The sequence below is a fragment of the Polypterus senegalus genome, chromosome 9, assembly GCF_016835505.1.
Source record: "Polypterus senegalus isolate Bchr_013 chromosome 9, ASM1683550v1, whole genome shotgun sequence".
Taxonomy (NCBI): domain Eukaryota; kingdom Metazoa; phylum Chordata; class Cladistia; order Polypteriformes; family Polypteridae; genus Polypterus; species Polypterus senegalus.
Window position 1 is genome coordinate 168419435 of NC_053162.1, and position 27853 is coordinate 168447287.

The 27853-nt window shown below is 44.9% G+C and overlaps 1 protein-coding gene across 8 annotated transcripts in view; it reads left to right on the top strand.

The window, feature by feature from the left end:
* gramd1ba (GRAM domain containing 1Ba) overlaps positions 1 to 27853 on the top strand; it is a 325749-nt gene that overhangs the window by 181440 nt on the left and 116456 nt on the right. For 7 of the 8 annotated variants that reach the window (XM_039764176.1, XM_039764172.1, XM_039764180.1 and 4 more), the window contains 2 exons: positions 2010 to 2087; positions 21937 to 21963. In XM_039764176.1, coding sequence (XP_039620110.1) covers positions 2010 to 2087; positions 21937 to 21963 — 105 coding nt within the window. Of the gene's footprint in view, positions 1 to 2009; positions 2088 to 3778; positions 9476 to 21936; positions 21964 to 27853 lie in introns of those variants that run through there. The other variant, XM_039764177.1, reaches the window with a different exon arrangement.

A 27853-nucleotide genomic window follows, 5' to 3' on the forward strand; every position in this document is an offset into this window, starting at 1 on the left:
AGATTAGATGGCAATGGCCCAACTTAGTGGTATCCCTGGAGGTACTGTAGCAGTACGGGGCTGTGGTCTAACAGGTTCTCTCAGGGGTACCCTGGAGGTTTATATCTGGGCCAATAAGTCCTTATGTTCTATGAAGCTTTGGAGGGTCTTTGTCCCGTAGGTGATCATAGAACAAACTGAGGTGTTCTATTGAGAACTTTGAGAGTCACCGTCCTGAGTAGGAGCACCAGATCAACAGGGAGGAAGAGAAGGAGAAGGTTGGGAGCATGCGTTGCCGCACCCACCACACGATGAACCACCTGAATTGGGAACTGAATGCAACAGGGAGGTGTCTCATTAAAAACCCTGGATGTCATTGTTCTGGCTAAAGAGGTCATGGATGAAAGGAAAGGTGTCTTACTGGAAACTCTGATAATCATTGTTCTGCATAAGTGGTCAGGGACCACGAGGGTGGTGACTCATTGAAAGCCGCGGTAGTCATTCTCATGACTCAAGAGTCAGGTCTCTCAGTGGAAAGTCCAAGATTTGCTATACTGTACTTATTGTGTATTTTTGTAGTGCCTGGACTGGGGGGCGGGGGGGGGGGATCTTGGTGAGACTCTGGAAATCTGTGTACTGCGTGGGTCAGCACAAAAATCTCTCAGTGGACACTTGGGAAGTCATTGTCCTGGTCAAAATATGAGACGTGTCTCCAAGGACATCCTGTAGGTCAGTGGCTGGGCTGAGAGGTAAAGTAAAAAGGCCTTAAAGTAGAATGTGCTAAGAGTGGGAGTTGAAGTCAGCTTGGTGGTCTCTTGGGGCACCCTGGGGAGTCGGTGGATGGACTGGGAGGTTGTGGGTCAGCTGTCTGGCTGTAGTCATTAGGTTGCCTCTAGAAGTGCCCAAAAGTCTCTTTCCTGCTTAGAATGTGATTTCCCCCTGTATAGTGCCTTTCACAGCAGAGCGAGTGTTTGTTTAAAAACCATTCCAGGTGATTAATTACTGCTGCGGGGTTGAGTGAAGCTTATGATCCAATCAGAATGAAGAATAGAGGACTGGGAGGATGGGAGTGGCTGAACACCACACCAGCATCCAATTAAAGTTCTGGAGGGGCAAAGTGGACCTTGAGTGGCAATTGCAATATGAGCAGACCAGGCAGGGGGCGCCACTGAGATGTCCAGTTCTAAAAGTGGCTGAGGGGTGACGAGCTCCCTACACCTGCCATAAGTGGTCTGCCCTGTTTGGTGGTTGTAAGGGCAGGCTGTGTAGTGTAGTGCTTAAAGCTTTGGCCTTTAAACCCTGAGGTGGTGGGCTCAAATCCCACTAATGAGACCTGTGTGACCCTGAGCATGTCACGTCACCTGTTTGTGCTCCAAATGGAAAACACAAAAGAAATGTGTGATGAAGGTGGCAGCCAGTTAGGTAAATGTAAGGGAATGCAACAGAGCTTTAGACTTGGACAAGGGGGCAAGGCTCGACTACGGTGAACACCATGCTGTTTTGGGATGGTATCCTCAGTGAGTAAGGGCTGCACATGGGATGCCTTTACTTATATAGCACTTTTCTATACTGAAGCCCAGCCTGTGGCTTTTTTGAGGGTCACGTAGGGAGGGGGAGATTCCAACCTCAAGGTGTACAGTTATGTGCCACATGTGGACACCCGAGCCCCAGTGCCATTGGGGTGCCTTTCTGACTGTCAGGATTTGAATGTCAAGAGGCTTCCTGCAAGATGGCACAGAACCTAGTTGGCACCTTGTGGGCATTGCATAATCATTCATTCTGTATCAAGCTGGCAGAACATAGAAGAAACTGGCATGGGGCAGGGAAGGCTTCCGGGCACACTAGCCATATCATGGAGAACAGAAGGCAGGCCAGAATGGTCCGGAAACAAACAGCACAGACATGGCAACTGGGCATCGTGCTGCCAATTGGGAGAATAAAAAGATTTAGTATTTTTTTTTTTTAATATTTACTCATGTACCAGCTTCTCAGCTTTTTATCTTTTCTCTGTCTTTCTCTGTCACTTGCAGCAGCCAGCAGAGCAGTCAGCAGAGCAGCCATGATGACGACTCGGCCCGCTTCCTGACCCCCTTTATCCGAGAGGAGAAGTAAGTGCAACGAGCAAAGTGGGCTGTCACTGCAGGGATTTTAGATCTTCTGTGTCTTTATTTTGTATAGCATCTTTCACTTTTTAGTGGGGGCATCTGTGTCTTTATGTTATATTGCATATTTCACTTTTTGGAGGGCTTCTGTGTCTTTATATTATATACAGTCATGGCTGAAATTATCGGCACCCCTGGAATTCACAGAAAATGCACCATTTCTCCCAGAAAATTGTTGCAATTACAAATGTTTTGGTATACACATGTTTATTTCCTTTATGTGCATTGGAACAACACAGAAAAACAGAGAAAAAAAGCCAAATCTGACATCATGTCACACAGAACTCCAAAAATGGGCCGGACAAAATTCTCGGCACCTTTTCAAAAATGTGGGTAAATTGTTTAATTTCAAGCATATGATGCTCGTTTGAACTCACCTGTGCTGGCAATATAGCAATCACACCTGAAGCCAGTTAAAATGGAGAAAAGTTGACTCGACCTTTTGGTTGTGTGTCTGAATATGCCACACTAAGCATGGAGAACAGAAAGAAGAGCAGAGAATTGTCTGAGGACTTGAGAACAAAAATTGTGGAACAATATCAACAATCTCAAGGCTATAAGTCCATCTCCAGAGATCTTCATGTTCCTTTGTCCACTGTGTGCAACATAATCAAGAAGTTCACAACACATGGCACTGTAGCTAATCTCCCTGGACCTGGACGGAAGAGAAAAATTGATAAAAGACTGCAACGAAGAATAGTCCAAATGGTGGATAAATGGCCCCAATCAACTTCAAAACATATTCAAGCTGTTCTGTAGACTCAGGGTGTAACAGTGTCAGCTCGAACTATCCGTCGACATCTGAACGAAATGAAATGCTATGGCAGGAGAGCCAGGAGGACCCCACTGCTGACACAGAAACATTAAAAAGCCAGACTGGAGTTTGCCAAAATGTACTTGAGGAAGCCAAAATCCTTCTGGGCGAATGTCTTGTGGACAGATGAGACCAAGGTAGAGCTTTTTGGTAAAGCTCATCATTCTACTGTTTACAGAAAACGGAATGAGGCCTACGAAGAAAAGAACACAGTACCTACAGTCAAACATGGTGAAGGTTCTAAGATGTTTTGGGGATGTTTTGCTGCCGGATGGCTTGCCTGTGTGGAAGGTATCATGAAATCTGAAGACTACCAAAAGATATTGGGGCACAATGTAGGGCCCAGTGTCAGAAAGCTGGGTCTGCGTCAGAGGTCATGGGTGTTCCAGCAGGACAATGACCCCAAACATACCTCTAAAAACATCCAGAAATGGTTGAAGACAAAGCGCTGAAGAGTTCTGAAGTGGCCAGCAGTGAGTCCGGATCTAAATCTGATTGAACACTTATGGAGATCTCAAAATTGCTGTTGGGAAAAGGAGCCCTTCAAATCAGAGAGACCTTGAGCAGTTTGCAAAAGAAGAGTGGTCGGACATTCCAGATGAGAGGCGTAAGAAGCTGGTTGATGGTTATAGGAAGCGCTTGATTTCAGTTATTTTTTCCAAAGGGCGTGCAACCAAATATTAAGTTGAGGGTGCCAATAATTTTGTCCAGCCCGGGTTTTGAGTTTTGTGTGACATGATGTCAGATTTGGCTTTTTTTCTCTGTTTTTCTGTGTTGTTCCAATGCACATAAAGGAAATAAACGTGTATACCAAAACATTTGTAATTGCAACAATTTTTTGGGAGAAATGGTGCATTTTCTGGGAATTCCAGGTGTGCCGATAATTACGATCATGACTGTAGCATCTTTCACTTTTCAGGGTCTTACGTAGCATCTTTCACTTTTCGGGGGGACTTCTGTGTCTTTATGTTATATGGTGTCTTTCACTTTTCGGGGGGGGCTTCTGTGTCTTTATGTTATATGGTGTCTTTTACTTTTTGGGGGGTCTTCTGTGTCTTAATGTTATATAGCATCTTTCCTTTCAGAGGATCACTTCCTGCTTAGATTGTGATTTCCCCCTCTATAGTGCCTTTCACAGCAGGACACTTTACAGAGCCAGTGTTTTGTAATTTTTAAAAAGCATTCCAGGTGATTAATTACTGGGGCGGGGTTAGGTAAAGCTTATAATCAAATCAGAATAAAGAACAGAGGGCTGGAAGGGTGGGAGTGGCTGAGCACTACACCAGCATCCAATCAGAGTTCTGGGATGGCTCTGGGCACCCACAACACTATAAGCTGATTGGAGGATTTGATTTTATTTCTGTGGTGGCTTTCTAAAGTTAGTGTGATGAGAAGGACATGAATACTCAGAAATGCGCCTTTGTCACCGGTCAGATCGGACAGACCCTAACCCTAAAGAGATAAAGCTTGATAACACCCGGTCTTCCAGCAGGTGGAGCCGGAATGTGTGACATGACCCGAGTTCCAGAATGGCTCCCAGTATTCCACTGTTTAAAGTGAACTTTGTCCCAGGGTCCCATGGGCACACCGCTCTGGAGCAGCCTTTGCCATTCTTGGTTTAAAGCTGTTGTTTGTTTTATCATTAAAAGAAAGAAAAACAAGGCGACTTAGGAAGGACGGCGGCCCTCGTCTCTGGGGAGCAGGCTTCACTGGTGCTCCCGATTCCTGATCCTATCAATTAGCCTAATGAGCTCCAGCTGATCGATAGTCTTGGCCACCTGTGCCTCCAGTTTAGGGCCGTGTTGGGCGCCACACCTTGATCTCCAGGGACTAAGGAGCCCGGTGATTATGTATAATTTATTGGGGACTGCTGGCTAGAGGTCAGCTAAGTTAATCCACTGAGGGTCTCAAGTGAATGATTCTGCACGGGTGACAGTTTAACAAACCCACCACACTGTTAACCTTATGTCCCCCAAATCTGTTTCTCATGCATTTGGCCTAGCTGGCCACCACTCGCCCCTTGGACACGCGTCTCACCAAAACTCCCACTGTAGTTCAGGCTTCGGGGGTCTTACCGTGTGTTGGTGGGCTTCATTGCTGCATCCTGGTGCTCAGGCCTCTTCTTAATCCCCCCCCCCCCCACCGTCCCCCTCCCTCTCGGAGTGAAATACTTTTCTCTTCGCGACACATGATATGGAGAAGGTCATCAGGATGCAGGTGCAGCGTTGGGCCAGGCAAGCAAAACCTGGAGCTGAGCTGCGGCAGTGCAGCCAGAAAGGCCAACAGCATCTTCTACTTTGATTGGCTTTTTTTTTTTTTTCTTTCCCTCCTCGCTTTCATTTTCTTCGATGGCACGTCACAAGGCTGTGCGGCTGATCCTTTTGAGGCTTGTCCCTGGGCTTAGAATGTCATGTTTCCTCTGCAGGTAATGTCTTCCTGCCTTACGTGATACAATGAAGCAAGTTCTCCTGCAGCAGATGCGTGACGATGCGGGCGACGGGTTATATTTTCGGCCTCCTGCAAGGACACGGCTTAGTGCTGCCTGTGCCGGCGGTAAGCGCAGAGACGCGCCAGCGTGGACGAGAGCCTCTGTGCTGCGTTGCTTTTTTATCTTGGAGTTAGGATGTGTTTATCAGTGTCTGCGCTGGCACGTGGATGACGATGGAAGGAGGGCTTCTAGAGCGTTCATCCCTGCCCTTCAGCTGGCAGGTGCCATCGAGGTCAGCAAGTGATGGAGATGGATGTGTACTTGAGGTTTTAGGTGGGCAGGAGAGGATGGAAAGAGACAAACAGGCCAAGAGCAGAGAGGAAAAGAAACAAGAGGAGTGTGAGCAAGAGAATGGAAGAGAGGGCACTGCTAGAATTAAAAGGGGGAACAACGGGACGTACAAGTTGCTTAAACTGGTACCAAAAGAGAACAGGAGGAGTCAGGATGGAACAAGAAGAGGTCAAAAAAAAAAAAAGCAGCAAAGAGACAAGTAGGAATTGAGTGCTGGTATGGAGGAAATGAAAAGGGGAGCTCATAAAGAGCACAGGAACTAAGAAAAGGCTGAAAAGAACCAAAAAAAGATTACATGTGGAGAAAAGAATCAGTGAAGGCAACACAGGGGCGATGGGGAAAGATAAAACAACCCCGAAGAATACTAAAGGGATTGGAATTCGGCAAAGGAATCCCAGAAATGATAGCAGAAGCAAAGGCAAAAAGAAGAGTGTGAGAAGGAAGAGGAGTGAAAAGGAGCAGGGTGGAGAGGAGTCATGTCAGAGAATTAGGGTGACTGAGAGGAGAAATGAGTCTGAGAGTACAGATCAGATAGAGTTGAATGGAATGAAAGAAAAGACAAGAAAAAGAAGAGCACACAGTGGAGAAGAGGAGTGTGAGGGGACAATATACAAAGAGAGAAGACAGGAAGAAAAAGGAGAGGAATTAGAATGCACGAGAGGAGGGAAAAAGTAAAAATGGAGAGAGCTGGAAAAAGAATAGTTGAAATAAGAAGAGAAGAAGGAGAGAAAAAAGAAAATTAAGAGTGAAGCTAGTGACAAGGGAGAACAAGAGGAGTGTGAGGAGAAAGTATACAAAAGGACCAAATGAAGGGGACAGGAGCCATTTGAGAGGAGTATTAGGGTGAATGAGAGGAGAGAAGAGGTTCAGAACAGAGAAGGAGATGAATGGAATAGAGCTAAACGAGAAGGAGGAGGAAGAAAACAGAATAGAAATGACGATGGGGAAGATGAGACGAAGGAGAAGAGGAGTGTGAGGAGAAAATGCACAAATAGAGCTGACAGGAAGGAAAACAAGAGGAATAAAAGTGAATGAGGGGAGTGGAAAGGTGAAATTGGAGGTACTTGGAGTAAGAGAAGTAGCAAGATAAAAGAGTAGAGCTGGTAACGGGAAGAGATAAACCAATAAAACAATAGGAGTGTGAGGCTAAAAAAAGAAAGAAAACAAGAGGAGTGTGATGTGGCAGTACACAAAACAAAAGGCAGAAAGAAAAAGGAGTGGAATTAGAGTGAATGAAGGCACAGAAAAGGTGAAAATGAAGGAAGTAAGCCAAGTGAAAAAATGAAATAGAGCTAGTGATAGGAGGAGGTAAGACAAGACAAAAAACAAGAGGAGTGTGAGGGAGAAAGTATATAAAGAGAACAGTCACAAAATAAAAAAAAATGGAATTAGATGATAGGAGAGAAAAGGTGAAAACGTAGGAGCTTCAATGAAAACGAGTAAAAAAATAGAATAGAGCGAGTGACAAGAGGAGATAAGACAAGGCAAAGAACAAGAGGAGTATGAGGTGAAAGTATACAAAGGGAGCAGGCAGAAAGGAAAGATGCCATGTGAGAGTAGCATTAGGGGGAATGACAGGAGGAGAAGGGGCTGAAAACAGAGGTGGAGATCATTAAAGCAAAAGAAGCAGGACGAAGAAGGAAAGAGAGAATAATGTTAATGAGAGGAGGAAGATGAGCCAAGGAAAAAAAGACCAAAAAAAAAGCAAAAACACAAAAACAAGATTAATGTGATGAGAAAATGTCCAAAAAGAAAAAGGAGTGTAATTAGAGTAAGAATGAGAGGAGAGAAAAAAGGGGAGAGGGGAGGGGAAAGATAAAGTGAAAATGAAGGAGCTGGAGTAAGACAAGTGAAAAAATAAAACATAATAGAGCTAGTGACAGGATGAGATAAAGAAAAGGCAAAGAACAAGAGGAGTGTGAGGTGAAGGTACATAGAGAGCAATTAAAGAATTAGAGTGAATGAGAGGAGAGAAAAGGAGAAAATGAGGGAGCTGGAGTAAGAGAAGTGAAACAAGAGAGCAGGACAAGTAGAAAAAGAAAAGGGAGGTGGAGGACAGAAGAGAAGGTGGGAATTACACCACTGGTAAAGCAAGGGTGAGATTAAAAGAGAAATGAGTATCAACTGAGGGAGATGAGTTCAACTTAGAAAACGAGAAAGAGGAGTACGAGAATAACAGAGGATTACAAAGCAGCAGGACAAGAGAGGGAAGAGGAGCCTGAGATGTTGATAAGAGGGTGAAGCACTCACTCACTCACTCACTCACTCATCCACACTCGTTCCAGTACAGAGCTGGTGGTAGTTTGAGCCTAGCCTGGCAGTATGGCGTGAAAGACAAGAACCATGAATGGGATGTCAGCCATCATAGGTTGATGCAGATCTGTAAAGTGTGCAAGAAGGTCATAGACAGCCGAACAGGAACAAACAATTGGAGCAAGTGGAGGAATGCAGAAAGAGGACTTACAAAAAAAAAAAAACAGGGGAGAGAAGGAGAACACAACGAGAGGGAAGGAGCAATTTTTGGAGACAATATGGAGGAAGAGGAGAAGGTGGAGATGGGACAAAGAAAAGGTGCAGAAAGAAATACAGAAAGAGTTGAGATGATAGTGGGCAAGTGTCAGGAATTTGGAGCAGCGTGGGACTGGTATACTGGAGAAGATCTAGAGATAGGTGGAGTGCAAAAAATGGGACAATGGAAAAGGAAAATTGGGGGGGAATAGGAGACAGAATATCAAAGTTCAAGTAAGGGGTGAAGAAGCAGACACAGTGGTCATTGTAGTTGTTAGGTGTGCGTACTTGACCTACCAGTGTGTAACATGTTGCCCTTCTCTGGTGCCATGATAGACAAGAATGGAGGAAAGAGCTGAGCTTGGGCTTGGCAGGACAGAAGTGGAGTGAAGAAGCAGCAAAGATGAGAAGAGCAAGAAATGGAAGAGTTGTGGAATGCCAGAGAAGAGGGAGGGGAAAATGGAGAAGTCGTGGGTAATAATATTAATGTGGGATCAACTCTGAGCAGCACTGGGAGAAGTGGAACAGGAGAAGGAGGAAAAGGGGTGGTAAAACAAGCATGGCAGGGTAGAAAGGGGTAAAGGGAGAAAGGAAAGTGTGCAGGAGTGATGGCCAATATGACCCGAGGTTAGACTCCCTTCTTGAGGCACCTTTGCAGTTGTGTGCTGTTCTAGTAAAGCTCCCCCCCTCCCCAGCAAGTAATGGCTGTTATCTTCAGGTTTCATCCTCCCCCTGAGACTTCTAATGCCCAGCATAGGAAACAATTAGTTTCTTCCCTTAATTCCCTGAGGTTCTCGGACAGCGTGCAGCTCACAGCCCAGAGTTTTTAGGAGTAAAATGTGACACGCTGACGCCTTTATGGGAGTGAGCTGCTAGTAAGATGTAGTCACACATCTGTATATGTAGGTCGGCACTGGTGGCAGCTGGGGGGCGGAGCTTCTGCAGTGTACTTGAGGAAAAAGCACAGAGGAGGTGAGCCGGCAGATGTGGGATGAGCTGAAACTGTGAGGAACGCCGCACACCTACCAGCAAAGTGACAAGACGCAGCGACTCGGCCGTAGGAGACAGTCAATCCTGCATGCCACCGTCACTGTGCACCGATGGCCGCGTGGCCCTCATGTGCGGCCTGGGGGCCAACATGTTTGAGTCCACTTCTGCCAGTGTGGCTGTCAAAAGAGGGGTCCACCATAGGGTGTCAACTCTACGCAAGAGGCTCTCCTTCCGCAGAACCAAGTGAGTATTCCGTCCTGGAATGAGCGGGTGAGGGTCTTGGCTTTTGGAAGGTGCTGAGATGGTGCTTTTAGCGGTACTAGTTGAGGTGAGGGAGGCACAGAAGAGACCATTGGCTACATGTCTGTCTGAATTGCTTTGTGATTAAGACTGACTCTGAAAGACACTATTTAGAATGAGGACCCGTAGGCCTGAAGGGGAGAGTTGGCATTATGGGGTGCTTGGTGAAATGGAGTGGCATCCATGCTGATTACTGTGTGTCTGTTAGGGAAGGAAGTGAAACATACAGAGCATCACAGACAGTCTTCAACACTAAAAGCAGCATGCAAAGCCCACCCATTCTAGGATCAGCCCAGATGCCCACCCACAATTTTGTATTACAGGACAGATATGTCCACTTTGAAGGGGGCTTCCTCGTGGGCACATAAAATGGGACAACTAGTGCCATGTTGGGCACCCCTGCTGCTAATGTTCTCTCATGGTATCCAATGCAAAGACCACCTGGAACTAGAGTGTCCTGCCCTCCATCTTTCAATTTCTTATGACTTTTTCATCTCATCTGTTCCCATGCAGACATATTAGGATGGAATGACTGGACTAAGCCAAGAACTAACCCAGACAGCATGCCAGTTTGTCATTGGGCACACACACCTTCTCTCTGGCCAGTTTAGAGTCTCCCACCACCCTGATGTAGTCATCCTTGGATTATGGCAGGAAATCAAAGCAGCAGGAGAAACCTGGAAGGAGAAAAAACAAACTCCCCGGACAGTGATAGGCTAGGATTTGAATTGCGGACCCTTGAGGTGTGAGATGGCAGTGCTAAACACGACATCATTTAATTAAAATGAGAGTATATATAACATAAAGGAGAAAAGTAAACCAATTCAATTGAGAAGTCCCCCTCATGCCAGCTTGTTTTAACTTCTTGTATTCAGTAAAATACAAATCTAATTCAAATTAAATCCTGATGAATCGCAGGTATGCATTGTGGCCTGCCAAGCTATAGCTGGGATGCCAATATGAGGGTGAAGGCATAAGGGAGAGGAGTAGGAAGAAGTCCTCTGCCCCTCAGCCAATGGTCTTGTCTGTATATTGGTGGCAGAAGTGGGATTATCTTCTGAATAATAGGTGACATCCCTTGCATTTCCTGTGTGTGCTGTGCTCCAGCTAATACAGTTTGAAAAAAATGTGAAGGAATACAAGTGAAAGAATAGTAATGGACCCGGATGTTCCGGTCCCAACGCCACCCAAGTACAAAGGCGTGAGGGTTAGGTGGATAGCTGATGGTAAATTTTCCCTGGATATAGGTTTGAGTACCCTTCGTGAGTGACTCGGGGACTGTTCCTGCCTTGCACCCCATGCATGCTGGCTTGAGCTCCATCTTCCCTGTGACTTGGATAAGTGTGATAAGAATATGGATGGATATGAATGTGACAGTGCCTGGGTCACTTCTGCCTCCATGCCCCCATCTTTAAGGGCTTAATGGCACGATAGACAGGGATTGAATTATAGATGGCAAAGGTGAAGAGGGACCTGAAGGGAGAAATGTTCTGTAGAACACAAATGATCCACTGAAGTAAAGACCACTCCCACATTAAAGGGGGTTGTTGGCTGGTAAGTCAGCGTGGCATGTAGAGGGTGCCCCTGCCACGCAAACCTGACAAAGACCGACGTTGGACGCCAATTCAGAAAGCATGTTTTTATGTTTTTCTCTTTCTCCACGTGGGAAACGCCTAACCCCTTTTCCCACCTGTAGGGCACAGTCCCAAACACCAATAAACACTTTAGCATAGCATGCAGCACTTTCTTTTTATCTTTCTCTTCTATTTCTCTTCCTTTCTCTCAGTCCACCACCACTCTTCCTGGCAAGGTTTGTTTCCCTTCTCCCGACTCTGGCTTCTAGAGAAGTGGCAGCTGGCTCCTTTTATAGGGCACCCGGAAGTGCTCCAGGTGCTCGATGACCTTCTTCTGGGTGCCACACAGGACTCTACCGTTCCTGCAAAGCCTTTCTGGCAGCGCCCATGAAACCCAGCAGGGCTGCTCCAAACTCCAATTCCCAAGGAGCCTTTTGGGAGTCCGAGCCACTGCCCTCTAATGTTGCTGGGGGAGGTAAATCCCTGAATATGCTCTATCCCCTGGTCCTTCCACTATATAGCCGTCCCGGCCGGGCACATTTGATAAATTGTAGAAGGTGAAACCAATGTTACCACATGAACCCCAAAGTCACTAAACCCCCATATCAGACGTGGAACTGAAGAAACACATGAGGTGGAGTTCTGTGAGTGAGCTGTGCTATGCATGAATAGACCGTAATAAAGAGGTGTGTGGGGTGCAGTATGTGTTAGATAGAAAGATGGTGTAGATGGCAGAGACTGCGGCAGCCCCCATAAAATGGGAGTGTGGGTACAGGAGCACAAAAATGTGTTGTAGGGAGAAATAGATGCCTCCTCCGTATAGTAGAAGGATTGTACATGCTGGTACCCTGGACCCAAAAATTGAGGGTCAAGGGAAGTATAAGGGACCCATGGGAGTTCAAGTCCATTCATACAGTACATGATCCTATAGGTATGTGATATACTCGGAAGTGAACTGTATGGGGTGGCATGGTGGCACAGCGGTAGGCTGCTGCGTTGCAATAAGCAGACCAGGGTTTGCATTCTGGGTACTCTCTGTGTGGAGTCTGCATGTTCTCTCTGTGTCTGTGTTGGTTTTCTTCAGCTGCTCTGCTATCCTGCCTCAGTCCAAAGATATGCATGTTAGGTGAATTGGTGAGATCTTTGTGCCCTTTCCAGGGGATTATTTCTGCCTTGCACCTTGTTCTAGATGGGATAGGCTCCAGTAATAAAAGAATAAAAAATCATCGAATACCTGTAACCCTTGTCTGGTTTAAGAGGGTTAGAGAATGACATGACAAATGTGTTACTGAGGAAAAGGCAGTCCTCCCAGTAATGAAGAGGATTGTGAGGTGATCAGTTAAACAGGCAGGCACTGTAGAAGGAGGAATCCGAAACCTCCGCCCCACTCCTGTTTTAAAGGGGGAACTGATGGGACATCACGCACTTTTATAGAATGTGGATGTGCTATGGAGGATTCATCTAACCCCCATCCCCCACCCCACCTGGTAACAATTGAGGTTTATAATAATAATGGTATTTAAAGTTTATTGCTATGTGTGATTAACACGGAGAAAAGCCCTAGAAGGAGAAAGCATCAAGTCCAACCTGCCCTTCCATAATTGGAAGAAGGGCAAAGCTGAAGGGTAAAGGCTTATAGTTTTCCAAAAAAAAAAATTAGATGAGAGTGAAATGGGCTTTTTAGTCAAAAAAGCAGCACTGCGAAAGTCCTGACTCAAACATTCCTAAAGGCTGATGACGGCCCGTTGTGTGGCAGTGAAGTATGGTGCCTGCTGTTCAGGTTTGATTATGAAAAATGAAACTGAAGCCTGGTGAATCATTTCCTAGTTAATTTTTACAAAATCCTTCTGCAGGTGCACAGGAACAGTGGTGCACATCACCAGAACACACCCCCCCGTACAATAAGAAAAGGGATCTGAACATGGGCAGTATGGTGACACAGTGGTTAGCTCTCTGGGACATTGGCAGTTATCGTCTGGTTAGTTTGGCATGTCCTTGATGTATGCAGGTTAGCTTTACACTAAATTGGCAGGGTATGGGAGGGAGTGGATGCGTGCCTGAATGTGCCCTGTGGTGGGCTGGCACCCTGTCGGTTCCTTCCTGGCACGCAATGTTATCAGAAAAAGATTTCAACACCCCCGCAGCTGTTCACCCCACACTTGAAAACTGAAGTGCTTGGTCCATCTGCAGGGGGCGTCAGTGAGTCCTCTTGTGTTCTCTTTATTCTCCAGTTGAGAGAAACCATTTGAACCGCTTCAGGTGACTTAAGAGAGAGCAAAAGTGGAAGAAGCTGAATTGAGTCTTGGCAGCCAGGGTGGCGTTCTTTGGGCTGCCAAGAAGCACAGGAGAGGGGAGAATGGCAGGTTTAGAGCGAAAGTAGACCACCAGGAGGCGATGCACGCTGCAGTTGTAGACTGTAATTTAGATGTCCCGGTAGAAATAATGAAAGCCACTGGGGTTTGCATCTCGGTGGTTGGCATTCCTGCGGTGGTCAGGGGGTTGTGTGCCCTCTCAGTACTGGTGGATTCTTATGGAGGTTGTTAGGCTTGCAAATGCAGCATTGGGTTAAAGCAGGTAGCACTGAGGACTTCATTGCTTTGTGTGCCTAATCATTATGGATTCATATAAGTTAAGCGGGGGGGCACAGATATGTGTGGCCGCATCAGACTTTCCAGAAGACTGCGTCCAAATCCTGACCAGTGTGGAGCTTACACATTCTTCCCCATTCACATTGTCTTGCTTGACAGACATTTTTATCCAAAGCAACTTATAGAAGAGGTCAGCATAATTGAATGAATGTCAGTCTGGGGGTCTGTTAGGGAACAAGTGTGACAGGACCAGGTCACAAATTGATCATCACTAGTGAGGAGCTCAGAACAAAATGCCGACTCGGTACACTTCCTCCGTTCCAAAAAGCCATCAGTTAGACAGAAGTTCACAGAAGAAGAGTCTTCAGATACTCCTTAAACACATCGAGGGGCTCGGCAGTGCAGATGGAGGAGACCAGCACGTTCCACCAACTCCACATGAAAAGGGTCCAGTTTGAGATTTGATGCCACTACAGAGGTCCCATCACCAGACGTCTTTCATCAGCAGAGCTGAGTGGTCAAGAAGGAGCCCAGGACCTCCCAAGTGTCTCCATAGGTAGAGTCGAGGTGCTGACCTGTTGACTACTCTATAGGCAAGCGTCAAGGATTTGGACTTAACATGAGCCACTACAGGTTGCCAATGTGTTGATCTGAAAGAGGAGTGACATGTGCCCACCTCAACTGGTTGAATGCCAGACATTCCTCTACATTTTCAATCATCTACATTGACTTGTTGACACCTGCTGGTACTCCTGCTGCTGTAGTCCGAGACCAAATCCTGCACCGCTGCACAGACCGTATGGCCTCTTGTTATACATGGAGACTCTTTTAAACTGAGAGACAGTTACAGTGTGGTCAGTGATGGACAGTGGGGTCAACACCACAAGGTTGCATTCAGATTTGACATATGTTGAGATGGTGTGCTGAATAGATGGACAAGAGGGAATAGCAGGACGGGTCCAGCTTTGCCAGGCTGAGCTAGAATTGGTGCTCCTTTATCCAGGTTGCAATATCTGCAGAGATGGTAGCCAATACTGTGTGGTGGAGGAAACAACAGGTACAGCTGTGTATCATTGGCATAGCACTGGTATGACAAACCGTGGCACTGGATCATAAGGCATAGTGACCAGGTGAATGGAGAGAAGAGGAGAGGGCCTAGCATTGATCATGGCAGCACCCTTGTTTTTGCCTGGTGTCCCCCTGTCATCTCTACTTGCCACGACACACAGTAGAGTCTGTCCAAGAGATAAGACTCAACCCACGTAAAGACAGTGCCAGTGATGCCAGGTGATTTCCAGCACTGGCTTGAATGTTTGATGGCTAGAGCAAACCCTTGGGGGGACACAGGCCCATCATACCCACATGCAGTCATAATAGGCCTCCTTTTGGATTGTCATGCCATATTTCCTCGTCTTTTATTAAAACAAAAGGAAAATGAATAGCCCTGTGGGGTCTGAGGAGGTGATGCATGAAGATTGGGAGACATTTCCGTGAGTGCCGCCATACTAACATACTGCACAGTTGTTGGATATCGAGACACTGTGTCTGAACATGTAACGGTGTCCTTAATTATGCTTTCTGTTCTTTGGAGTGGGGGGCACGTACATACCCGGGCATTAGCACATACACGAAAGAATTTCACTGCCCTCTGTACACGGGACAAGAGGGACACGATATATCGAAACATTTTAGGATTTTGTTCTTTTATTTGGTCGCGTGCCGGTGAGTCGTCATTTCACTGTTTGCTTGCTGTGACAACACGCTCTGCTAAAGGGGCGTGTCTTACACCGTGCATGTGACATGATGGGGGCGTGGTCATGCGGCTCTGCGTTAATGCGGAGAACATTCGGTTTTTAGCTTGAGAAAGTCAGGTTACATGTGTTTAACTCCTTTACTAACACCAACAACCACAATGCTTCAGTTTCATTCCTGTTAAAGGAATACTCCACCCAAAACTGCATAAAAAGATATGTTACTTATCCCAGAGAAACATTTTTAATCCCATGTGTTTCTGCAGAATGGAGATTAATACAAGCCAATAATGAGGGGAGCACTACAACGACAAACGATGTGAGAAACATCTGAGAAAAAAGAAATCTCACGTTACTCGTGTCACCTGATCCGCATGTCAGCTATCCTGTCCTACATTCAAATCGTGCGAAACACGTGCTGTTGTTTAAAGTATTGTATGCTTACTTCTGGAAAAACTGGCACACATTATAAACAAGAGGCTAAAGCCTGACAAATGCAAACGACAGTTTAATTTTGAAAGTTTGCGTGCAGTGCCACTGAAATAAAGTCATGATTAAATAAGTACATGCAACAAAAAACATGCTTCCTAACTAAAATTAATTATTTAATCTCATGTATCATGTTGTTCTTATTTAATGTCACGTTGTCGATAATTTTATTTATTTGCGTATTATTTCATTTATTTAATTTTGTCCGAAATATAACTTTCCCACAACATGCCTCTCCCGGTGTCCTTCGGATAGCTGGCATTGATACGCGGCTTTTCGGATAGCTGGCATTGATACGCGGCTATGAAACGTGTGTAAAAGAGGAAAACGAAATAACCTCTTGCAAGGTAAATATAACTGAGTAAACGAATAAGTAGTGGATGTCACGTCGAATGTTTCTGTAGTTTAAGAAAATTCGAAAATGCTTTTTAAATGAAAACGTCGATACGTCCGTTGCGTTTGATGTCAGCGCACCAGAAAGAAAAGGCAAGTGTCCCGCATGCTCTGCTGCCATCTAGTGGCTCCATGAAGAAGAACATGTTTGAAAATTGGGCTTTTGAGTTCTTCATTTTCCCAAACTTATATAGCGCGTTGTAGTTGAGGCACCTCAACGATAACTGATCTTTTCAGGCAAATTAATAGAATTCAGTTTGCTCATTCCCACGGTTAGATTGACACAAATTACATGCGATTTGTGCGAATTTCTTCAGATGCTTTATTTTCAGAGTAATGTCCACCATTACATTCAATTTAAATATGTTGCAGAACGACAGACACCCCTTAAAATAAAGGTGTTGCAGGGGTCTGTGAAGAGAGAGAGAGAGATTTAGACATCGGAAAGATCCGTTGGTGTTCTACAGGTCAAGGGACCCCCCTAATGAGCATTTCAAGGTCACAAAGCATGTGGCAAGCTGAATGGGGGTCCTGGCAAATGTGCATTGTGCTGCCAACTCAGTTCCTGGATTGTTAAGATATTTAAATCAACTGAGTGGTCTACAGGTTACAGTGTATGGCAAATGGCAGAAACTGGGAACTACACAAGAGCATCACAGCTGAAAGGGCAACAGAACTCAATCAGCTGCAAAAGGATCAAAAGCAGCTGTTCCCTTCAATGTTTTATTGGTAAGGAAGACCCCCCCCCCCTTATTTCTAAATACATTTGAGCGGCTGCTCTTCCTTAAATAACATTGAGGCACACCGTTTAATGTGCGGGCATGGAAATGATGTTGAGTCAAGCTGGAAATGGAGAAGCTGGTGCTGTCGTGGACAAGAAAATCTAAAAATGATAATATAACCTTCTGAGGCCCACCTGATCCACTTTCATGGTAACAGAGTATCACAACAGCATCAGGAGTGCCTGGAGCTTATCCTGGCAGCATTAGGACTGGCACCGTATTTAGAACCAGCTCTCAATGGGGTGCCAGTCTACTAAGCCAGAACCAGTTCTTGATGGGGTGCCAGTCCACCAAGCCAAAACCAGCTCTTGATGGGGTGCCAGTTCACTATGCCAGGACCAGCTCTTGATGGGGTGCCAGTCCACTAAGCCAGAACCAGCTCTTGATAGGTCGCCAGTCCACCAAGCCAGAAGCAGCTCCAAATGGGGTGTCAGTCCACCAATTCCCCCAGTCTGCAGTCCCCTGAGGGTGTGGGTGTCCGCCTGGCAGGGAAGTGCTAGAACTCCTCGGAAGGACCAGGATCAATAGTAGAAATCACCTGTGTGAGTTCATTTTGTTTACCATGCTAGCTCAAAAACACAACGGCAATAAAATGGGCAGCACCACAACAACAGTCAGAGCCAGTCATGGCATACATTATAGTGTAGATTTATCCTACGCTTGTCTTAAAGGATTTTTTTCCCACATTCAGATGTTGCCAGGAAAGCTCCATTTTATTGATGGCACTGCCACTATCAGGATGCTCTCTCAGTTTTACTTGCCCTCAGAGTCGGTCAGTCCATGAGACAACATGAAAGGGTGCCATTTATGAACACAAGGGGTGCTGCTTATGGTTAATTCAAGTGACACATGCGCTCCCACAGTGTATGGCTTAGTGACGTGCACATGTCCCCTCATGTGAACATTGACACTTCCTGCTCTGTGAATAGTGCTTAGGGTCCTGTCATCTTTCGTTTCCTTCTATTTGATTTGTAAATTTTTTGCCTTTTTTACCACATAGATATTACACCCTGGTGCAGCTTTACATGACGGAAGTGCCGATACCCCACGTGAAATCACAAGGCATGTCATCGTGGTCCGATCATGTGATGTCATATGTATCAGCTTCACTGTCTGAGTCCGTGTCTGGTGACCAATGCACGTCGTCATCACTGTCACTTGATTCAACTAACGGTTCAGTTTATTCTAAAACTGGCAGAGGTGTGTTTCAGTGTCTGGACTGACATGTTACTGTGAACTTTTAACTGTGCCCCCACATTTTGAAGGTCAGACTTTGGCTTGCCGATACCCCATGTGAAGTCACCAGGCACGTCACCGTGTCAGTGTCTGGTGACCAATGCACATCGTCATCGCTGTAGTTGATTCAACTAACGGTTCAGTTTAAGTTTATTCTAAAACTGGCTGTGCAGCTTTTCGTTTACACACCGCTTTGTTTTTGATTGAAAGCTCCGCCCCACTCATGAATATTGATGAACTACCATAGAGTGGCCGAATACATTAGAAAAATTCAAGATTTTTTTTTTTTTGTCCAGTGATGTTATTCTTATTTAATCCACAAGATGGCAGAAGAATACTGTCCTGGGTGTTATTAGGTCCTAATGCTCCATATCTCATCCACACAGCTTAAGAGAGACTCGGGGTTAACTGTTTTTACATAAAACTCTGAACCTGAAAGACACTTGGCGTTAATGCTACAGAGGTTTTAAAATAAAATATTTCTCTGTCTTGTTCAAAATACTATATAAATAAAGAATTGGATGTGTACTCAATTGTTAAGGTTCATTATTAACTCTATTTTTTTTTTAATATTGTCATTTCATAGTATTAAAAAATACTGTTCCACGTAAATGCTGCCCTGACCGAAGTGTTGCCAGTCACCTCACCCCAAGTGAGCTTGATTGCTTTGATTGCACAGGATGTCATCTTGTGTGAGAGCATTCAGTACAATCCAGGGGAGCTAAAGTCTCAGGTGCTAATGGGGTCTGAGAAATACCAAGGTGGGCTAACACTTGTTGGAATTTTAGGATAATATAAACCAATCCGTGCCAGACTACGAGCGTCACCTGTACATTTCTAGAAAGTTCTGGAAAAGCGAGGACTCCTTTTTTAGATTTTTTTTTTTTTGTTTTCCTGGCAAAAAAAAAGTGTGTACTCTCAGATGTGTAAGGAGGAAAGTCAAAAAAAAAAAGACCCAATAGTAAGCTGGGATAACAAGACCATACATAAATCAATAAGGAATATCATTTCATAGGTAGGTGATATCATTACACACACACACACACACCAAATAGAATTAATCTTTGCTGCTGTCACCACAGTGACCCAGGGATAACATGACACAGTGCAGAATTTGAACCTGGGACACTCAATACATAAGCCAGCCATACTAACTACTGCACCACCATGCTCCCCTAAACAATAATAATTATATAATAGGTGTATAGAACAAGATGACAAACATTTTTAATTGCGTTCAGATCCTGCTGATGATGGCGTATCCTGTTCAGGGCACTGTATTCATTAAATTGTGACTGTTTTTGCCCCTCTTATATTGCCTATACACAGTCGGGCTGAGAGCGCTGTGCTGTTCCCCAAGTTAATTCCGAGTGCCCTTTTGGTTTCAGCACATTGACGTGGAGAGGAGCTGAGCACAGGTCAGCTCTGATGAGGGGCATCAGTGGGACCTGGTGGGTCACCATAAACCTTTGCTCGTCCCCTTCACTATTACTACAGTGACAGTGACCCTCGTCTGAAGTGTGTTTCAGTGTCCCTAATATTCCACCTCGGGACAGCAATCAGCGCCATGTCTGGACTGACACGTTGCTGTGATCTTTTAACTGTGCATCCACATTTTTAAGGTGATACTTTGGCTTGCCGGGACCCCCACGTGAGGCAGTCTTGGTTACTTGCACCCGTGTAGCCCTTCTGTCCTCCCCGCTTGCACATCCTGTTTATTTTTGCAGCGTGCCATTTAGTTTTGACTCCCCATGGATGGAATCTGCCAGCATAATATTCATTATGAACCCGAGGATGCTGTTGTCATCTGCCCTGCTCCCCAGGGACGGAGCGCTGAGAGCATCTTTGAGTTTTAATTAGCCAGCCTTCACACAGGAGCCGGAGCAGCTGATTAGCCGGAAATTTGTTAGCTACTGGGAGGACCGGGACGTCTTATTCCTGAGAGTTTAGTGGCAGTTTTAATGAATCATCAGATGTTGCGCTAGTCACCCGCAGCCAGCAGCGCCACCTGCGTTAAGAGCCCCTTTACAATAACAAGTGGGGTGCCTCACTGGTGACGGGTAAAGCTGGTACCCTCAGGTTATTGCACCTCATTAACTTCAGGATGCTCTGTGGAGACTTCCATATCCTTTCCCCCCAGTGCGGGATGGACGATTCCCACACCCTTTTGGTGGTCCCTTGTTTTGAGCTGGTCCAGCAGTTCTTCCCTTACACTTTCTGTACAATGCCAGGTTCTTCATTTACACCCACCTCCATTAGACTGGGGATTGCAATAATTTTTTTTTTTTTTTTGGAGTTCCCCCTCTCCATTCCTGGACCCTGTCACCTCACAGATCATAGCAGGGCATGTGTGTGTGGCGTTGGCTTCCCCATCCTGGTCCTCTTCTGGTGCCTCACTGTTTTCAAGTTGCCTTGTGCCATTCCTAGGACTGCTCCGACGCTTCTTCCCTTCAGGTGTATTTGTGTGCTGTTGGTTTGTCATCTATACTGCCACTTGTGGGACAAGGAGATGACAGTTTTTCACAATTGCCCTGCTGTCTGTCCCGTTTCTTACTGATCAAGCAGTCCGTCTGTCTGTCACACTGCTCTGTCTGTCCGTCCATCTGTCTGCTTGTCTGTCTGTCACTCTGCTCTCTCTCTTTGTCTGTCTGTCTTCTTATCTGCCTGTCAAATGACGCTTTCTGTCTGTCACGCTGCTGTCACTCTGTCTGTGTGTCTGTCAATCAGGTCACACTGAGCTCTCTCTCTCTCTCTCTCTCTCTCTCTCTGTCCGTCCATCTGTCTGTCACACCTCTCTCCGTCTCTCTCTCTGTCCGTCCATCTGTCTGTCACACCTCTCTCTGTCTCTCCGTCTGTCTGTCTGCGACACTGTTCTCACTCTGTCTATCACGCTGCTATGTTCCCATAAGGCGGCACTGGCGCATGTTCTGAGCTGTTCGCTCCCCTTCTCTCTTTTAGGCGGGTATCACAGTAGCACCAGTGACTGGGCAGCATGGCTGCTTGTTGAGGCCTTGTAACTGGCTGAAGCCACTCTAAAAACGGAATAGCAGCCGGTCAGTGTGCTGGCCCAGCAGGTACACCTGATTCCCCCCCCCCCCATTTTATTCCTAGTTGGGGTCCATTCAGAGTGGATTTCCTCACCCAGTGTAGGTTGAAGAGTGACCCTAACTTGGCAGTGGACTTTCTCCATTGCCACCTCCTGACCACATAAACTGAACCCCCTTTAAAATGTTCAAAGGTGGAATACCAAGAATCTCCTTACATCTGTGGCGTTACATTTAAGTCGAGTTCAAGTTTATTGTCACAGGTCCTTCACTGAAGAGGCCCACCCAGCCTGCCCTCCTCCTCCTGACCTGACAAGCAGTATATGGAGTGCTGTGAAATTCTCCCTTACATTTTTTGATATATAGCGCCTTGCTTGGGTTACATCCATACAAGTCTCAGCACTTAAACCCCCCAAGCAGACCCCTCTGCTATAAGAGAGTTTTTATGAACTGCTGCTGCCATCACATCTGGACACTCAGCCCAGTTCTCGTGGTTCGGAGAGTCACTGGTTTTCATTCTGATGGGTCTTTTATTTTTGTTTTTCAGGTCAGACAGTGGTGCGGAGAAGTTTAGGTGAGTACACTTGTCTTCCTCCTGCTTTGGACGGGTGGGTCATGTCACTCTGTTGTCACATGTGCTTTACTTGTGTTTGGTGTGGATGTCACCAACCAGAGTCCCAGGTGGATCATGTCACTCTATTGTCACATGTGCTGTACCTCTTTTTGGTGTGGATGTCCCCAACCTGAGGCCCAGGTTGGTCACATCACTCTATTGTCGCATGGGCTTTAATTCGCTTTGGTGTGAATGTCCCCGCCCAAGGCCCAGATGGGTCATGTCACTCTATTGTCACATGTGCTTTACTTGTGTTTGGTGTGGATGTCCCCAACCTGAGGCCCAGGTGGGTCATATCACTCTATTGTCACATGGGCTTTAATTCTGTTTGGTGTGGATGTCCCCGACCAAGGCCCAGGTGGGTCGTGTCACTCTATTGTCACAAGTGCTTTACTTGTGTTTGGTGTGGATGTCCCCAACCTGAGGCCCAGGTGGGTCATGTCACTCTATTGTCACATGTGATTTACTTCAGTTTGGTGTGAATGTCCCCAACCTGAGACCCAGGTGGGTCACATCACTCTATTGTCACATGGTCTTTAATTCTGTTTGGTGTGAATGTCCCCGACCTGAGGCCCGGGTGGGTCGCTGGTTGCTTCTGACTTTTCTTTGGTTGTGAAGTCTCTGATTTTCCATCCATAAGTCAGGACTTCAGTTCTGCTGCATGTTGGGGTTAAGTTAGTGCGAGACGGGCACTGGCAAGTATCACTAGCAATCTTGTGCCCCCAGGTACCCTTTTGTCCACAAGCTTTTTCTTTTGCAGTCCTTGGCATTATGAAGGTCAGTCCATTTTATTGATTGAGTGAGTGAGTCATGGTAAGAAAAATGTGGCGCCTCTTGCTGGACTGACGGCCGTCATGTGTGCCAACTGTGTTACTTCCTAAAGGAAAATGGAGTCAACATCAGTGAAGTGTTTGTGTATTGTGACCCTTTGTGTCCTTTGACACTCGATTTTCTGAAGCGCCTTGTCATGTTACTTACCGTGAATGGTGCCAATGATTCATTCATTTTGCACAGAGCTGTGCCATGGTGGCTGCTGGTTCTCTTCTGCTATCAAACGCCAAACACCTGATGACTCTGGGTGGCTTTTGCATTTTCTACTCGTTTCCAAAGGTGGGTGTCTGAGGGCAGAGGGTGCCTGTGAACTGACCCTGGTATGTGGTGCCCAGTGGTAGACTGGCACCTGTCTATTTTAAGTGTGTTTGAAAACGACATTATTGTGATTTTGATTATATGAATGTGTTTAATATGAAGGGCGCTGTCATTCACTTGATTTAGCTGTAGGCAGCGTTAATGGAGTTTGTGAAGCACTTTGTCACAATCCTTAATGGGAAAGTGTCAGTCATTAATGGTGTAAAGGAAGAACTTGGTCATAATTATTAACCTGAAGGACACCTTTGACAGACCCACTATTCAAAAATGGACCGTAATTTAACGATAAAATAACTTCCAATCATTTAACCCTCAAAACAGCGTCAGGAACCGAGAAATCTATAAGGCAAGCATTAATAAAGTTAGGGTTAGGGGTGCTTGTGCTTGTTAATAAAATGTGAGGAAATAAACTAAATAAAGTGGGTCGGAAACTTGAAAGAAAATACCGGAACTGCAGCATCTCAATATTAATATATGCAGCACTGTGAGTCTATGGCAGGGGTCTTGCACTCCGGTCCTGGTGGGCTGCACACTTTAATTTTCTTACTTTGCGGCCACTTTAAGCTACTGATTAATTTCTTTTCTCTTCACATTAATTGACTTGTCCTTTGAAGAGTCCGTCCTCTTCATTTTTTTTCCTTAAATGGCACCCAAACAGAAATGAGATGTGAGGTGAGTGAGCCCACAGATGGGCAGCTAAGGGGGGCTTCAAGCTCCAACCTTATTACAAGACAACTGTTGTTGTTAATTAAATCCATTCTTTACCTCCATGGCTTGCTGGTGCTCACATTCTGCTAAGGAATTAACTTTTAGACCACCATTGAAATGTTTGGTGGACCTCAGCAGATGAGCATTGCTGAGACCTTCACCTCTCTTTATTTTCAGGTATTGTATGATGGATGCCGGTTACTACTAGCGTGTTTCCTCGTTTTGCATCTCTTTATCGTTTGGCTGCTAATTTAGAATAAAAAATAGAAATATTGGAGGGGTCTGAGTCTTAAATAGCGAAGCAATTCAAGTGAAGGCAGGTGAATTCATTAGCAGCAAAAACTGCTCACAAGTTAAAAAGAACGAGAATCTGCACCCACAGGACCAGAGCTGGAGACCCCCGCTCAATGGCAGCACCACATCAAATATTCTGGCACAGTAATAACTGCTCTTACATTTATCTGTTTGAATTTTTTAAATAATGGATGACATTACAATTTTGACTGTTTGGATACCTTTGGCTGTTTAAGGTGTTTTATGGGACCTTTGTACAGTGAGAGGCTGACTTACCGTGCAGCATGTTAAAGGCGCCATTGACTGACTGAGCGGATATTTAGAAGAGCTTCTTACACTGAGAGAGGTGCCATGGACGGGGCGTTTTATAACGCCATTTGGTCACCACGTCACACGTGAAGGTGCTAGTGACTCATGTTTAACTTTCACCCGACTCCGACATGGGCATCTCTGGGTTTGGTGGGCTGGGAGTAAATTAATCTAACATTGTGAGTATCTGACAGTCCTTGCCCTGATATTGCTCTTCATGAGAGGCCCCATCTGTCTGTCTGTCATTAGATAGTGCCTTTCATATCTATCTATCTATCTATCTATCTATCTATCTATCTATCTATCTATCTATCTATCTATCTATCTATCTATCTATCTATCTATAATAGCAAAACAGTTTGTTTGGCTACTGTATGAGCTGAACTGGTAACAGTAATGGATTCAGTGGCTGTGTGAAACAGAAGGGGGTCAAGGATTGGGAGGCGTATAGCTACATTACTGTGCCTAGTTGTGTAGCGGGACGTTTACAAAAAAAAAAAAATTAAAACCTGGCGGTTGAAATAAAGTGTTCCCGTAGACTTTACTTTGTCCACAAGTGGTCGCTGTGCTCGTCGTGTATGTGACCAGTTGTACCAGTCACATTAGACTAGAAAGTGGCAGAAGAAATCGACAAGTTAATGGAGGTGGGCAGCTCACCATTTAATTTGGTGAGAATGTGCGATTCATTTTTTTTTTTTTTATACGATTTTCGCTTGTCGGAAGATGGCCGCTAATTAATCTGCTGGCATTAAACAGTTACTGCTGAGCTGTTAAGTTTTCTGTCCGTAATTGATCATCTCGGCAGAAGGGAGCGTTATGGCGTAGCCCACCGGAACAACTGTAATATCAGCCGGTGAGCAGGGGATCTCAACGCCCAGTGGTGTCCTCTTCTTGTATCGCTGCTCGCTATTTAGATGTCTTGACCTGCAGAATGAAGTGGCGAGGTGTCCTCTTGAAGCAAACGGCAAAGTATTGGTGGAAAAATCCACGAATATCGTCGAGCCGCAACAGTTGATAGTGCTGCTCATTGAAGACTGAGCTAATTATGTTGGGCTTGCTGTTTGTATGTCAGTGAAATGTGTAATATGCTAAGATATCAAAATATGACTATTAACTTCAGTGTTTGTTTATTAACACAGTCCTGTCATAAACTCTACATCATTTTTGCCTTCTTAAAGGAACACTCAGGAAAGTTATCGAGCAGCTAAAAGAGACGTTAGCTTCTGGAGTGTTGGTGCAGTCAGCTGGCACACGCCGTCGTATATGTGCAGCATGTACCCCATGGCGACTCGCGCGCGCACAGCCGCCTCTGTTGCAGTGGTGTCACATTCACTTCCAAGCTCGCGCGTTTAGCGCTGTAGGGGAAAAGGAAGTAAAGTGTCGGATTCAGCACCACGGACAGCAGCAGAGAGCAGCTCGTCGTAGAGGACCGCAGGCTGCTGTTCTGGACCTCGAGAGCGGCCTTTGACAAAATGTACTGCTGCTGACGTGCATGCGGACTGTAACATGCAAAGCTGAAAATAAGCAAATACCCCAAAATGAGACCCTGTACAAGCCCCTCATTAGGGCTCTGGTGTTATTAATGTAACAGAAATGATAAATTAACATTGAAATTTTCAAAGTTACTGAAAATAAATGCTTCAGCTATATAAAAGCAAGCAAATAGATTGAAATTAAAAAAGAGCACTGCAGCATGGATTACAATGCAAAAGAAACAATGCAAGTCAGCTATAACCCACTCAAGAAGAAAGACATCATCTATCTATCTATCTATCTATCTATCTATCTATCTATCTATCTATCTATTATATACTATAGTGCCTTTCATATCTATCTATCTATCTGTCTGTCTGTTTGTCTGTCTATGCACTGTGTGTCTTTATCAAGATTGTTTAATACTGTATGTTTTACTGTACCAGCCTGTGCAGACCAAGCCCACCTACAGTACATCATCTTTATAAATACCTCATTGTCATGTTTTCCACAGTGACTCCATTCCCCATTAGCCCTGCACTTTTTCTTGGGTGGCAGGTGATCCACCAAGACTTTGTCAGCAATGCAAATCATTTCTTTGAGTGGTCGGCAGAGGGTCATCTCTATCATTTAACACTACTTAGTTTGTATCTCAGTGGTTAGAAACTCATGTCCCCCACCCCAGTGTCCGTTAGCCTGGGTAATGCAACAGAAGTCTTAATGTCTGAATTACAGTGGACAGGACCTGACCTGACGGGCAATGGCATGGCAAAGGTAAATGTCCATTGTTTGGCTTTGGTTTACCAAATATTAGACGGTTTGTCTCCTAATCACCTTTTAAAAATGACTTGATGATTTTTTTTTCTGCAGTGTATTCCATGTTTTATTTTTCTACTTCTTTTTTTTGTTAATCTTACAATTAACCTACTCACAGGAAACATTGTGCAGGCAGATACAGAACATGATGCTTTGGTGTGCAGTGGTGCCTAAGTTAGGATATCTGCTCTTGGTTCTCTTCTAGTATTTTGCTTGTTTTATTAATTACTATTATTATTAATAACAATAATAATAATCGCCATCATCAATTTAGAACTTTGTTTCTCATGATGATGATTATGATGATGATGATGATTATTAATAATAATAATAATTAATAATAATAATTCATGTTGTTTCTTACTCTAATTTAGGTATTTATTATTATTATTAGTAGTAGTAGTAGTAGTAGTAGTAGTAGTAGTAGTAGTAATAATAATAATATTATTATTAATTCCTGTTGTTTCATACTCTGATTTAGAACTTTATTTCTCATGGATTAATCTCTTATTTGTTGTGCAATATTTGATGTTAGTTTGTGTCCAGTCTTACTAATTTGATCTTTCTCTTTGCTGTTATTCCTTTTGTACCTTTTCAGATATTTGTGAAGCACTTTGAGCATAGAAAAGGTGCCATATAAATAACATGTGTTGTTGTTGTTGTTATTATTATTAAGGGGTCTCTTGTATTCAAGCAGGGTGACTTTAGCAGCATCAGCACTCCTGCCCCCTGACTGTGTGACCCAAAGTACGTCGAGAGTTTAGCACTCTAAGTATTGTCCTTATTTTGATGTAGTTAGTTGGCTGGAAATGTTTCCTGAATTTGGATTTCGACTATGGGATGTTTGTGCCGGGACCTGGTCATTGTGGACTGCCTTTTTTTGGCAAATCCTTTTGCCTTACATTTTTGAGTATTTTGTTATTTTTTTTCTAAAAAACTAATTTATTGACAAAAAATATTTTTGTTGCTCTCTCTTAGACAAGCCAAGGGTTTTCCGGTAATCCACTCCCTTGTGGGGCATTTTGAATATATTTTGGGGAGTCTGCCATTATTTTCATACTTTTAGAGGCAAAGCCCCACATGGCCTTGAGGAAGAAGTCAA